Genomic DNA, 15,032 nt, shown 5'->3' with positions numbered 1-15,032 from the left:
CAAAAGTAGAAAAAGGCACAAATGACAATGAGGCAATTAACTTTTGAATTTAAGAGATAACACCCTTTTTTACTTTTGAAAACAAGCTCCATAATCTCTACGATACTCGATTTAAGATACTAGTGCATATGGCTGAATCATTCCTGCTCTCATTTGAATTCTACACATATTATAGGCTTACAAGGGCAGCCTGTCCTCATAGACAAACACAATCGTTAATAAAGAAGAGCAGTTAGATGAGGAAAATAGTAGAGCCTGACGAAGACCAACCCAGCGCAGGATAATAAAGTCAGTGGGATTAGGCTTCTTCTAAATTAGTATAGTGCTGCTTTCAATTCCAAAAAATTCTGCCTGCTGACACCATCACTGTGGGTGTTTATTAAGTAATGATGCTGGCTCTGACCACAAATGGGTAAGCAAATTGTTTTCCCCCTTCCTGTTTTTAATACTGTCCTAATAATAATGCAGTAGGCGTGAAATATAGAGTAGCAGCACTGGAGGATGAAGCAAAACACAAACTTGTGCAAATAGAACATAATTAAAAAGTACCTTCATCTTCCGGAGCTTCTGCGGCAAGATCTGCAACAATGTCATCAACGTTATCGGGGACAATATTGCACTGCTCTCCCTGCAAAGAAACATTTTCAAATGTTTCAATTGGCAGAGGAAACCATGCAGTTGCAGGCGCTGGAATGGAAAATCAGCTGCCTGAATATGTACAAACAAGATCTGTGTCCCTGGAGTGTAACCTAGTGAAGGCCTAGTGAAGTCATGAGGTCCTTTTTAAAATGTAAGTCTTGTGAAATAGCCCAGGAAGCTAAAGCCTCAAGGGTACCTAGGCCTCTCTTCTGAAGAATGAGAGCTGCTGAAACTTCTCTCTGGAGAAGTTTTCAAATAGGAGTCAGAAATGGCAGGCTAAGATGCAAAGGGGAAATTTGTAAAAGGCAAGTGTGGTTTAAAATGCTGGCAAGGTGGGAAAACATCCGTGATGATCTCATTCGTCATAATGCCAGATATTACTGGGAGGGCATGTGGGGAATTATGGGGTTGTACTTGCCTTTCTGTTTGCCTGATGGAATGATCTCCCCTCTCCTCTCCCTATGCTGTTCTGAGGGTTCTCCAAACGCTCAGAGGGAGATTTGGAGAGGGTTCAGGGCGAGGGGAGGGAGTCATTTTGCATTTGCAGGAATCCCTGTGCTGGCTTCTGCTAGCTCAGTGAGTTAGTTGACTACCGACCACAGTTATGCACACCCTGAAATCACCTGCATAGGAAATACAGAGTAATCCAGTTTTCTGGTTTTCTCAGACCCAGTGCTGCTAAACTTTGGTAGGTCCTTGAAAAACAAGCCACTAGGAGGGGTTCCATTCATACACTTACGTATTGGCAAGAAGTGGTCATCCTCTCAAGCAAACTGATTGGGGCCAATGCATCCCTTAACTGTGATTAAAGTGAAAGGTAGTGAATTTGCTCAGCTGGGTACTCTGGAGAGGCACTGTATGAACTCGTAGCCCCCTCTCAGTCACTTAACCATGATTAAGAGATTGGGACCCTCATGTCTCCACTGACCCAACATAGCTTCTCTTTGATGTGTCTTATACATCAGTTGAAAAATCTAGTAATGAACAAATTAGTTCTATGTTCCAGATTTATTATTAGATTTATCCCCTCCCCCCAATTCAATTTGTATTGCTGTTAGGAATGCCATACTGGTACCTTCCGTGCAATCCTTTCAATAACAACTCTGGCTACTGACTTAATGGATCCTCCTTCTGGGTCATAAAAGGGACTCTGGGGGTGGTCGAGGCTGGTGAGAGGCCTTATCTTCTCTTGAGGTACTGTTGGTTTGTTGGGTGACTGCAGCAGAAAGATATAGATATAGAAGAAACCCGTGATAAAAAGTGTCACAGTGAATAGTGGACACTCAGCACAAAAAATAATAGCACTAGAATCAAGAAGTACTCTGAAAAGTTTTCAGTTGTACACTACTTCCATTACAACTGACCTCAGATTCTGAACTGTTTATCATGAGTATATATTTATCATGACTGTCTATTTTTTATGGTTTTAGGTTTCTTTTTTAAAAATGCACCTGCTGTTTCTTAAAAACTGGGTTTTCTGGCAGTTTTTCTTGTACATTGTCTCTTGAAGACTGTATAAAAGAAAAGTAATAAATTAAAAACAACAGCCTGAAGCTAAAATGAAGACAAACTGGGAGCACGTTAATTTATATATTTTGTGTCTTCAGCCCCAAAGTAAGAGTCACTCACAGCAAATACTCTATAAAAGTATGGAATCAAATCAAATTACAATATGAACTAATTTGAGAGCAGCAATACCAGAACAAAAAAATTAAAGCAGAAAAGCCACCAGAATTGTAATAGGCATTGTCTTATAAAACCTACAAATTCAATTAGAAAGCATGGATGACTTCTACAAACCCACCCCATCTTCCGTTTCCACATTTCTGTAAAAATCAAAACAAAATTTGAGCATAAATATATATTGCATGTCCGTATTCCCTAACAAATATTGCTGCACTCAACTATTTCAAGACATCAACTGCACAAAAGGTTGTGCGACCCTAGCACCTTACTAAAACTAAAAATCAATATAGCCAGAAAATAAACAGGGCAGTCTATTCAAATCCTAACTTTGTCTACACTTGCACATTTCTCATTAACTGCTCTCATACATATTCAGGAAGGTAAATATTTAATATAAAAATTGAATATCACAGAAAACGTTGTGTTGACTCCTAGCGAGTGTCCATGAACTCTGTCTGCCAGTACTCATAAATCATTTCCAGTCTACACAATGACTTCGGGTTGACTGATCTACAGACTAAAGCAAGTTCTTGCACTGCACTTAAAAAAAAACAAAAAACCTTGCTTGCTTGTTCTACCTTACACTTTGACATAAAAGGCAAAGTTCAAACAGAATGGCAAGAGCTTTCATTTGCCATCCCAATTTCAGTCCTCCCACCTATTCCTCTTGAGACTTTTGCCCTTTCTTTGTGGCTCCTGGAAAAGTCAGCAACGAAAACTTAGTATGGATGTCCTAAAGTTTTAAATACACCATCATAAATAAACACAACTCCACTGAAATGACAATAGAGAAGGTATTTCAACTGTATATTAATGGATGAATAAACGTAATATTAGGCAGAAACCTAGTCCCTACTTTTTATTTCAAGGCACACTTGTTAGAGTAGGACACCCATACAAACTCCTGTAAAAATGATAACCAACTAGACTAAATTGGATTCTTGAATAGCTTGGACTTTTTGTCCATATGGCATCCAGATTTGGGGAGGAGTCTGTCAATCCAAACCTAGTTGTTACTTGTTTGCATGTGCATATTTTAAATTCTGATCCACAGCAAACAGATTCTTGCTAGTCTTTTAGTATAGCTCAAGCTGAGTGCAACCCACCACTCATATATCAGATACTCAACAACCTCTTTCCCACCCAGATTTAACCTCTCTCCCACCCAGGTTTGTTCACTCATTTCTTCTTCATTTAAGCAAAGACTCTAGGTGATATTGTTGTCCATTCAGTGTTTTCTGAATTAGAAATAATATAGGAAGCTGCTTATACTGAGCCAGATCCGTGGTCCAAATAGTAGGGGCGAGCACTGACCACAAGATTCATTTCAAACCCCAATTTAGCTCTTCAGAAAGAACAACCTTCCTTGTTCTCCATGCTTCATAGGCTGCCTGATTCTGATCAGGGTTCACTTGAGTCTGCTCCATTCACTACCACTGCCTTCAGTATTGGGAAATAAAATAATGGTTACAGTGGTACCTCGGGTTAAGTACTTAATTCGTTCCGGAGGTCTGTACTTAACCTGAAACTGTTCTTAACCTGAAGCACTACTTTAGCTAATAGGGCCTCCCGCTGCCGCCATGCTGCTGGAGCACGATTTCTGTTCTCATCCTGAAGCAAAGTTCTTAACCTGAAGCACTATTTCTGGGTTAGCGGAGTCTGTAACCTGAAGCGTATGTAACCTGAGGTACCACTGTATATCCCCCACCCTTTCAAGAGAAGTGGATGAAATGTGCAGGTAGTCTACGGAAACATTTTTGTTGGCAAAAGAGCCACATACCCTTGGAAACTTTCTCAAGGCTCTGTGCCAGAAGTGGACAAACCAGAAGTAGGTGGGGCCAAAGCCACATACACACCTCATTCATGCTAACACACACACACACACACACACACACACACACACACACACACCTGTAAACATGCAGACACATACAGTATTCATTTCTCATTCTCCATTCCTTCACCGCAAAAAAAGGAACCATCCCAGATCCCCCTGTATAATAGCATTAGAATTGTCTTCAAAAGGAGCCTTACTGTTTGAAGAAATTCCAGTGCAATTCTTCCCTTTTGGTTGTTTCACAGCCCCCCTTATTTTTTGCCATGCTCTAGTTTCCAGCGTTGGCGAGGCTGGGTGGGGGGAAGGTAACAGCTACAGGAAATGGTACCGTGGAGGCAAAGATAATGGGAGTGAGGCTTGAGAACAGGGGCAGAAAACTGAACAGAGAAGCTGTGTGTGCCTCATAAGGCCACAATTTCCTTTAAAAACCATAGCCATTTTTTTAAAAATCCCACAACTTTAAAGCACAATGGGGGGGGGGGAGATCCACCTGAATATATACTATAAATTGGCTTTTATTATTTAGCTTCTGCTCATTCTATAACTCCAGATGTTTGGCATTGCAAGCTTTCTTAAAAGTCTCTTTTGCAGCATGACCATAGCATGCAGGCAGGTGGCAGAAGCACATAAAGAACAGGGACCCTTTGCTTTGTCTAGGAAACTATGAGAAATATCTGGCTAAAGGCTTTGCTGCCACGATCAGCTCAGACTCCTCCACTAGGAACCTGCAGCGGGCTTTTTTATTTCTACGACAGATAATTTTTACTGTTTTTATTAGTTCGGCAGTCAGTTTAAAAAACAACAACCACCCCATTCCACAGAATTGTCAGAAGACAAGCAATATGCAGCTGGATTTTATTTTAAGAAACTGGATGGATAAGCAAGTGGACTGATTTACATCGTGGAATCAAAAAGAACAACAGAAGATTATCAGGACAGTATTTCAGCATTATATAGGCAATAACCAGCTCTAGACTAAAACTGTGCTGAACTGCACCTATTATTCTCATGAAACCCTTTGCTCCTTACAGAAGAGGTTTCCCAACCCTGCCCTCTTTCATGCAGAATGGGATAATTTTTGTGAAATTTTGTGGGGCAGGATGGTTGCTCTTAATACCTCAAAGACTGTCACTTACACTTGCAGGAGTGCAGAACTCTTTTCGCAAAGGCTTCCATCCTGACAACACTTCCTAGAATGCCCATTGTGTCATGTGGCCACATACATGGGCATTCCGGAAAGTGATGCCAGACTTGAAGTCTGTATTTGAAGTAGGGAAGGGGAAGAAATTTGATTCAGTTCCCATTTAATCCCCACTTTCCATATTAGGGTTGTGGGGTGGGGTGGGGTGGGGTGGGGCAGAACACCCTGAATTTCCATAACAATATGAGAATGGAAACACAGCCCTCTTTCAAAATTCACCCTTTTCTGAATTTTGTGATGCCGTTCTTCTACCAAACAATATCACAGGAATGCATATATTAGGGGCAAAAGTGCATAAAAATGAATATAGTAGTGAAAGTAACACACACAAATGCACTATATTGGGAGAAATCACTTGCAAAAATGTGCTCATTAGTGAAAACTGCATACAAAAATGTGTTAAATAGGAAAAAGTCACACAAAAATGTTGAAGAATTTTCATAGGTTTCTTCTTAGGAAATTTTTGCAAACATTTAAGATGAGAAAAATTAAAAACAGATAGAAATGGTCAGATCCTTCAATTCCTAGTCAGGAGAGTCTCACACGATTGCAAATGAATGTGGGGTGTTTAAAAGTCTGAAGCAGAAAAAGAGCCTTCAGCCACCATGGTCTGTTAATAATAAAATGGGTTCTGTATCAACTTCTTATTTCTAAAATTTACATCCTATATGAAGCCCAAATTGATTACTGGAAGCATTCTACTTAATTAAAAATAAAATAAAATAGGGTTGCTTGCCCCCTCCCCCAACACACATATCTCTTTAAGGCAAATTCAATCTGATTGACACTTCCGCCACCCCACCCTGGCAAATGCTCATCAATCACAACTAACAGAGATTGGTTAAGTAGAATTATAACAAATACAGATGTATCTCTCTGGATGCGGTCCCCTGCTGCAAATCCATAGGACTCAGCCAGCAAACCCAACTCAAGGATTTGTGTAATGATAACTTTGTTTCAGTGTCAAAAGTCAATACAAACAAGTCAATTAGTTAGAGAGCAATAGGCTTCCAGCATCAATGTAATTGTTTAGTATATGATACAGTAAGATATGTTAAGACAAGAAAATGCATCTACAGTCGTGCCTTGGTTTTTGAACGCCTTGTAACTCGAACGTTTTGGCTCCTGAATGCCGCAAACCCAGAAGTAAGTGTTCTGGTTCGCAAACGTTTTTTGGAAGCTGAACATCTGATGGGGCTTCCTTGGCTTCCAATTGAGTGCAGGAAGCTCCTGCAGCCAATTAGAAGCCATGCCTTGATTTTCAGAAGTCGAACAGACTTCTGGAATGGATTCTGTTTGAGAGCCAAGGTACGACTGTATTTATTTATTTTTTGATGAATTTCCAGATTGGTTTGTCCTCATTATTTTTGACCCAAGGGTCTGTTTTAAAGGGTAACGACAAACTATTATTCTAGTTCACAAGTGTGCTGGTTCTGGTTTCTGCTGACATCTTCATTAATGGCCGTGAAAGAAAGTAAACAATGCCTTGTATAATTCTGGGATAGTAAATTGGGAGTTGTTGACCTGTGGTAGGAAATGGACTCGGAAAAGAGGCAGGATAGTAAACCATAAAATGAGAAAAACATGCAGGGAAGGAGGGGGGTGGAATCTTGAACAACAACATTCAGTGGGAAGGCAATAGCATGCTTGAAAAACAATAATTCCGCTAAACAGCACAAAATGATAGTAGGCAGGAAGTTTGATAAGACCACACAGAGCAATACAATGACAGAACAGTAAGATAGCAGAGTTCCTGTGGTGAGTCATGGAAATAAAGTCTACACTGTTCTGGAGGAGCCTTGGGTAGAAAACAGCACATGGCACTAGTTATCTCAGCAAGGATATACATAAATTGGAACAAATTATTTTCAGTGCATACTCAACAGACTGCATTCAAAATCGCTTGCTTCTGTCACTGGAATATTAGAGTCTCTTACTACTCTTTGAACATAGTCTTTGTGTTAAAATTTAAAAAAGACACTTAGTTTCTAATTTGTTTAGCTGGAAAAGTTATAGGAAACAGAATATCTTTTTGAGGATCAATATATATGTACGACAATTTTTGTGGCATTTTTACACATGGAAGATTCCCCCTACATTGTAAAGAATGAGATGCCCTGCTTCCACTCATATTGGATAAGAATAATGATATTTAATAAACATGCCAGGAAGCATCCAAGCATCCAATGGACAAAGCATATTGTCCATTTCCCACTTAAAGAAGCAAATTAAATAGTAATCTTTTCCACTAGTGATAAGGACATAGGATGTTTATTCTCTCAAGATTGATCAAATGAGTAAGAAATTCTTCACATAAAATTACATAAGGGGGTTTTGATTTGAGATCCAACTTTCTCCCTCTCTCCACAAGAGCCTGCCCAATGTTTAATTACAATGTATTGATTCTTTACTTACACAGAAGCTATTATACCTGCACTACTCAGGGGATACTCTTTGCCTTATATTACGCTAACACACTGCTTCTGTTAAAGTCCTGCATTTAAATTTTCTCACACTCAAATACTCTGGCATAAGGACTGTACATTCACAGCCAGCATTGGAGGGGATGTAACCAGCAGCTGCATACTATCATTACTGTTACCTAGCGGCAGTGTACAAGTGGTGGTTAGGTCAATCCAGAAAAAGCATGGTGTGTGAGGACACAGAGTGCCTTCTGGTTCATGATAGGCACCTGAGAGATGGAGGACCCATGGAAGCTGATGCAAGCAATCGTTGGGAAAGGGGATTCTGTGGGAAAACAATGACTGCCAAAGTTAATTCATAGGAACAAAACAGCCTTGGATTGACCTATCTGGACTGGACTAACCCTATGTCTCAGGGCTGCTGTGATGTTAACAGGAAGACCACAGAGGTCACCCTGAGCTGTGTGGAGGAAGGACAGGATAAAGTGTAATAAACAAACATTTCAGAATGGCAGAACTTCACAGGAACAATACTGTGAGTTATACAACTATTTGAAGTTCTGGTCTAGGAATCCATTTTAGAAACAATTAATTTCCATGCAAAACTTATTTCTGCATGCAAAAGTAAGAGTAGCAGTTATTAATCAGCAGCCAAGTGGTGTGGATGTTCAAACTGCAGTGGGCAAGGCCTTCAGGAGGATATGCAATACAAACAGAAAGGAAGCCTCCAGAAATTTCACAAGTGAGAATGTTATTTTCTCTTCCCTTGCTATTTCTTGGATGCTACTCCTGAACAGAAACCAAAGTATCAGACCCTCCAGGTATCCCTATTTTCTAGGGTTATCCCTGATTTAGAGAAGCCATCCCAGTTTCTAATTTGATCCAGGAATATCCCACTTTTCCTTTGGATGTCCTTCTTTTCATTGGAGAAGTGTTGGAGGATATGGAGTTATTCGACCCCTGAGCCATCTGAAGGCAATGCTGTATAGGGAAGTTTTTTTAATGTTTAATTGTTCTTTTATATATGTTGGAAGCTGCCCCAAGTGGCTGGGGCAGCGCTGTAAGATGTGTGGGGTAAAAATAGCAAAATTATCATTATGGAATGGGACGTCCCTATTTTCATCGGAGAAATGTTGGAGGTGAAATTCTAATATCAGGGCTTATTGGTGCTGCCCACAGCAATATACTTTCTTGATTAGTCTCCCACAAGGATATCTAGCACTTTTGACAGATGGGTGACAAGGCAACACATATTGACTAACAACCTGCATTAATCTTTTCTAGAGTCCCCCTTTCTATAGGAAAAAAGAAGCTGCCACTCCAGCTTTCCCTGCTTCTAACTGGTGCTGCAACACTCGACCAGAAACAACAAGCATGCACATTTAATTTATTTATCTTAGATATTTGTACCATGTCCTTTAGAGCAGACATCTCTCACAAGCCCCTGCATGTTTCTATTCTATTAAACAGTGCACGTTCTAAGCGAGTAGCATCAATATTTATGATACCTCATAGGTAACACCACTGTCAGTGCCAGCATCCCATGGTATCAGATCTTGAATTACTCTCTGGACCCATCCGCAGTCTTTGGTGCAGAGATCTTCAGCCGAAAGCCCTACATTCCAGTCAGGACTGGGGCCTAGCATGGTAAGGAAAGACATCAGATGACGTGTTCTGTCCACAGAAAATTCAGCAGAGGGAGCAGCTCTTCTGCAAATGAAAAAGAGGGAAATGGCTCAACTAAATATTGCTGCTTGAGACGATATCAGCTTGCATGCCAAATGGAGTGAGAGTATAGCGAAAGAGAGTTGCGCTGTAAGCCATAAAACATTTCCGGGAGAAGAGTCAAACCAAAGTTGACACAACACTTCCCACAAAGTGCTTTTAGGATCAGTGGCAGGTAGCAGAATTCCTTACTGTACCTGAAACTTAGCAATAAAAGATTAATAAGGCAAACTGCTTGATAATGCTGTTGTTTTGTATACTATATCCTTTTCAACAGCAAAACAACCACATGCATTTAATGAAATGGCTTTTATTTCATTCCAGGTATTCTTTTATGGGTGCTTTAAGTCACTTGCAAAGGAGACAAAAGGATGGCTTATTTTAATTGCGGCAAAATGTTGGTTTAAACTGCAGGTAATTTCTAAAGACATATATTCTCACCGCAATTTTAGCTGGGATTTAACAAAAGCATTCAGACTGGTAACATTTTCAAAAGTAACATTAGTTAGATTTTAATGCGTGAGATTTAGATTTTAATGTGTGAGATTTATAGCATTAGCTTGTAAATGTTGTAGCCAAGTATTGTGCAAGTTTATGCCAAAGTACATTCATACTGATAAGCAGCACACCCGAATTTTTGAGGTCTTGCCAAGGATTCCCTTAAGTAGAGGATATGTTACATGTGGAATCAATCAGGTTGTTTCAGTAACAACATCCAAAGGTCTTCAGTGATTGGCAGTCCAACTATCCAGCAGATGAACTATCCTTGCTAGGTACCAAACTATTGCAACTATTTCTCCATATTAACATGTGCATAAGCAGTGCCTGATCCCACAGGGTTTGTGCTGCTGTAGAATCCTGTTCTTGCCAAACATAACAGTGACAACTGGCGTCTGCCTTATCTGTCAGGCAAAATGTGCTGTTATCTGAAGCCAACGCAGGATTGTGCCAGCCTCACAAGAACCACCAGGCCCAAAAGGGTTCAAGGAAGGAGTATAGCTATGCCATCAGATGTCTTCCTACCCCTTCACAGTCATCTCTCGACATGTGGCAAGTGTTCTGCCATATGGTGTTGGAGACAGGTAGGGCAGACATCAAGATTTGGCATAGTAGGGCATCCACTGAGGCCTAGAGCCTTGCAGAGGGCCCACCATTGACCTAAGATGCTGGGCCAGTTTCCCATTTCTTGGTAGAAATTCTTGGCCGCAGTGAAATAAAGAGAGCACAGCGGAGTAGAGCTCTGTTGCCTCCTCAGCACCTCTCTTATTGATGTTGGATTCACAGGAACTGCCATATGTTTCCAAGTTTGAAAGACACCTGGAACAAAGCAGCAACTCTGTTGCTCTCCACAAAGCCAGAGGAGAGTCCCCACAGATCACACCAAAGGCTTTTCTAATCCAGCATCGTTTATTCCAAGAAAACCACAAGAAAATAAAAAGAAATATCATAGCTAAATATCTACTTTATTACAAAATCTCCCATGAATACAATACATATTATAAGATATGAACCAGTGGTGGGCTGACAATTTCTCAAAAGTTATTAAAGGGGAGAGTGAAATGTCAGTGAAATGTTCATATGTGGGATGCAGCTTTTTATTGCACCTACCTTAGGGCCATATTCAACTAAATTACTGCATCAGTGAAAGCCGGCAAAGTGATTTCTTCCTGCATCCCATGCCCTGCCTTTACCCTGCCCAAATTTGATCTGGAGGGTCAGGGAAACACCCAGATCAGCATAAGAGGGGAGGGGAGGTTGGTTCATTGGGCAAGCAGAAATACTTCTGCTAATAGAGTGTTCTCCTTAGTCCTATGTTCAATGCAACCTTGCTGAGGGATGTTTGCGAGTGTTCTTTCATTCTATCAAACATTTCACTAATGGTCTGCACTCTGCATGGAATCGGGGCAGATCTACAATGGAACTAATGAAGTTTAAGCTTCAGGGCCCCTAATCCCGGAAGGGCCCCAGAAGTGACTTTAGTCCAGATTGCTTCAAAATTTTGGGTCTACGGAAGCCAATTTGAATGGCACGACACAGATTGGTTGTTTTTGTTGTTGTATATATTTCATCAACCCCGAAGTTTGAGAGTCAGTAGCACAGATGTTGGAAACATGGGGTGATCCGTCATGGAACCCCGCTGAAGAAGACAACAGTGGTTACCCAGACCTCATAGCTGGTTGCGAAGGGACCGCCAGAACAGGTCCCTGAAAAGGTAGGTCCACCACTGTATGGGATAACTCCTCCCATGGATTTTTTTTTTCATTTCAGAAAGTGTGGGCAGTCAGGGATGTTGCAGAGTGCTGGTGAAATGCTTACTGAGGGGAAACCAGCAACATAGGCACTACCCTTGACCATCTCACAATGATTAGGTAAGTTCAAAAGTCTAGAGGAATTCTCTTCATATGAGGCAGAAATATGAAAGTCTCTTTCACAGAGGAAGAAAAGTTAAGAAATTGGTTAGATTTTTGATAACAGGTGTGCAAATGTTTGAGTGGTCTATGATAGATAGATAGATATAGATAGATGATAGATAGATAGATAGTTAGATAGATGATAGATAGATAGATGATAGATAGATGACTTAAATATTTATTGAATATATTATTCAACTAACTGCTGCACTAAAGAAACTTACAATAAGCCATTCACATTTAGATGATAATTCAGTTCACAGAATAACAAAACATTCAGCATTCATGCAACATTTTTGAGTAGGCCAGCTTGAGATTAATAGTAGAATTTGAGGCCATCGTTAATAAAGTTCACCATCACTGAAAAAGAGACATTTAGTCCTAAAATATAATAAAAGTGATTTTGGCATATAAGTGGTGTATTTAATAATAATAATAGTAACAACAACAACAACAACAACAACAACAACAACAACAACAACAACAACAACAACATTGAAATATTTAAAAAATATTTTAAAAATCAGTTTTAAGAAGAGAATAATTTATGCTAATGTTAGCAGTTTAATGTATGGACAAACCATACACTCAGACATACTTCTGTTCCGCAGCGGATTGGTCTAACTGGACAGTTAAGAGTTTTCAAAGTTCTTCTAACTTTTTGTAAATAATAAAACTCTTTGTGTCCATTTTTAACATTGTATTGAGAATTGAACAGATAAATCTTACTATACGTTTACATTCCCTCTCTCACTATACTATACTATACGTTTACATTCCCTTTTCATTGTGTTTGGGGCAGGAGATGGGAGTGGCCTTTCTTCTTCCATCCCACATTAATGTTGCCAGCCTCCGGGCTGGCACAGGGTCACACTATTTTGGTGGGCAAGTTGAGGAAACAAAGAGGCTTTCTCTATGGTGTATGCAGTATTAACATCTGCCCTTGCCACACACTGCTTTCCCCTGCTACACCAGCAGAATCTCACAGATTTGACATCTACTACCATGATGGAGCTTTCTGTCAACTTGTGACAAGTGTCATCTTGTCAGCATGCCTCTATTTCCATCATTTGAAGTGATACTTATACTATTTCTTATGGTTCTTCGGCTTGGATTACACCCGTATTTTTTTTAAAAGTGGTAGAAAATACAAGGAAGGTAATCGAATTCTGGCCACGTGCTTCTTTGTAACAAACAAGTATATTTTCTCTTTTTGAGAAATATGTACTGTAAGCTTTTTGAAGAAAACTTCACAGAAGTTGGATTTTGTCCCTGTCAAGCATGCTAGTATAGCCTTAGTTCAAATTCTGTTTGTGTCTTCATTAGAGGCCTCCAAGGAGAAAATGTGACCAATACTGGGCAGCAAGACTTGCAAGATGGATAGGTCACCATACCTGCTACAGATGAAAAGACTTCTGATGTCATCTCATCCATCACCTGGCAGCTATGATAAGATTGCTCTTTTCTTTGAAGTGTTTCAGCCACTTTAATTCTAATGTCTCAAGCCATTAGCGTTCAGTTGTTGCTTCCCGTGAACAAACATGTCTCTTCACTTTGATGGATGGAAGAGTACCAATTGAACTAAATACAAAGATTTTTGAACGATGTAGCAGGTTCGGGATTTTCGGCTGCACGGATTGGTTTTTAGAATTGTTGCGATGGAGCAAACTCTGCGGAAATCAGTAGTGTTTGCACTAGGATCTTCAAAGCACTGCAGTTTGCACGTTGCTTTTTCTGGAATAGTCTTCTGAGAAAAACGGGGAATGGCTGGGTCCAGTATTGGGGGGAAATACAATGCTAGGAATCATAGAATCATAGAATCATAGAGTTGGAAGAGACCACAAGGGCCATCGAGTCCAACCCCCTGCCAAGCAGGAAACACCATCAGAGCACTCCTGACGTATGGTTGTCAAGCCTCTGCTTAAAGACCTCCAAAGAAGGAGACTCCACCACACTCCTTGGCAGCAAATTCCACTGTCGAACAGCTCTTACTGTCAGGAAGTGCTTCCTAATGTTTAGGTGGAATCTTCTTTCTTGTCAACTGGATGAGTATTTGGAAGGGATTTCCTCTCAGCTACTCCACCACAACCTTTTATCAAGGCTTTTTAATCACCTCCCTCTAAATCATCATCATCATCATCTATACATGTTTCTTCCTATTAAAGAAAAATCACTAATAGAGACAAGTTTTCAGCCGCACTATTATTATTTACTTTTTCTGATTTGGGACATGCATACACCTCAATAATTTTTACCAGCATCAGCTTTGCCAAGAAGCGATATTAAGCAGCCATTTCTGCCAGCAGTTTCTGGCGATGTGGCAGTTCCCTACCCTGATCCTTCATTTTTATTTAAAGCATTTATTTTATTTTTCTTTTAGCATTTATTTAGGACATCCAACAACAGTGTTATCCTGGCAGCTCACAAACAAAAAAATAACAAAATACAATTCTAAAATTCAATAATATAAAAGAATAGCAGCATAACTTTTTTTGACACACTTGCAAGCTTCAAAATCTGTTTCATGGTATAGTCAATATACATGACATGCAAACACTGGTTCTTTATGTCACATTAATACATTAATGGGGAGAGGTGTCTCATTTGCACCTGAAGCAAAAAGACAAAACGACACCACCTCCTTATGAAGGTATAGGGGCATTGCCCTCCACTCTCCCATGGTTTTTTATTGTATCATAATCCCATGAAATCTGTGCCACATTAAAAAGTGTATCTGGCTGTATTCAGGGCTGGCATCACGAAACAGCAAAGGGCATTTGCCACAGGGAACCGGGAAATATAGTAATGGACTTCATCCCAACTAATCATAATCAATTTATTCTACAAGGCTGGCCTCATCACTTCTCTGCATTATGCTGGTGCCAGTAATAAAACCGTAACAATGTGAGAAAATAGACTCCGTCTCAGTTTCAATGATAAAAATTATTCAATTTATTAATACAACCGGATGTGCATTTCTCTCCAGAAATATAAAGAACCAGGCAATAACTCACTTCACATCAGCTAACTCCGTGTCATTGCGTTTCACGAGTACGGCACTGTTATTTTTAGATGGAAGATAAAATCATCAAGACAAGGTCTTATCACAT

General features: G+C 40.0%; 1 protein-coding gene across 1 annotated transcript in view; it reads right to left on the bottom strand.

Annotated features, from left to right (window-relative positions):
• SPON1 (spondin 1) overlaps positions 1 to 15,032 on the bottom strand; it is a 283,364-nt gene that overhangs the window by 9,772 nt on the left and 258,560 nt on the right. The window contains exons 8-10 of the mRNA XM_081834772.1: positions 9,295 to 9,496; positions 1,715 to 1,855; positions 550 to 628 (exon numbers count right to left, since the gene is read on the bottom strand). Of these exons, the coding sequence (XP_081690898.1) occupies positions 550 to 628; positions 1,715 to 1,855; positions 9,295 to 9,496 (422 nt within the window). The remainder of the gene's footprint in view (positions 1 to 549; positions 629 to 1,714; positions 1,856 to 9,294; positions 9,497 to 15,032) is intronic.

Source organism: Podarcis erhardii (genome assembly GCF_964252035.2).
Source record: "Podarcis erhardii genome assembly, chromosome: 1".
NCBI classification, from domain to species: Eukaryota; Metazoa; Chordata; class Lepidosauria; order Squamata; family Lacertidae; genus Podarcis; species Podarcis erhardii.
Note: the sequence above shows the minus strand (reverse complement) of the source record. Positions and strands in the feature narration are given on the sequence as shown.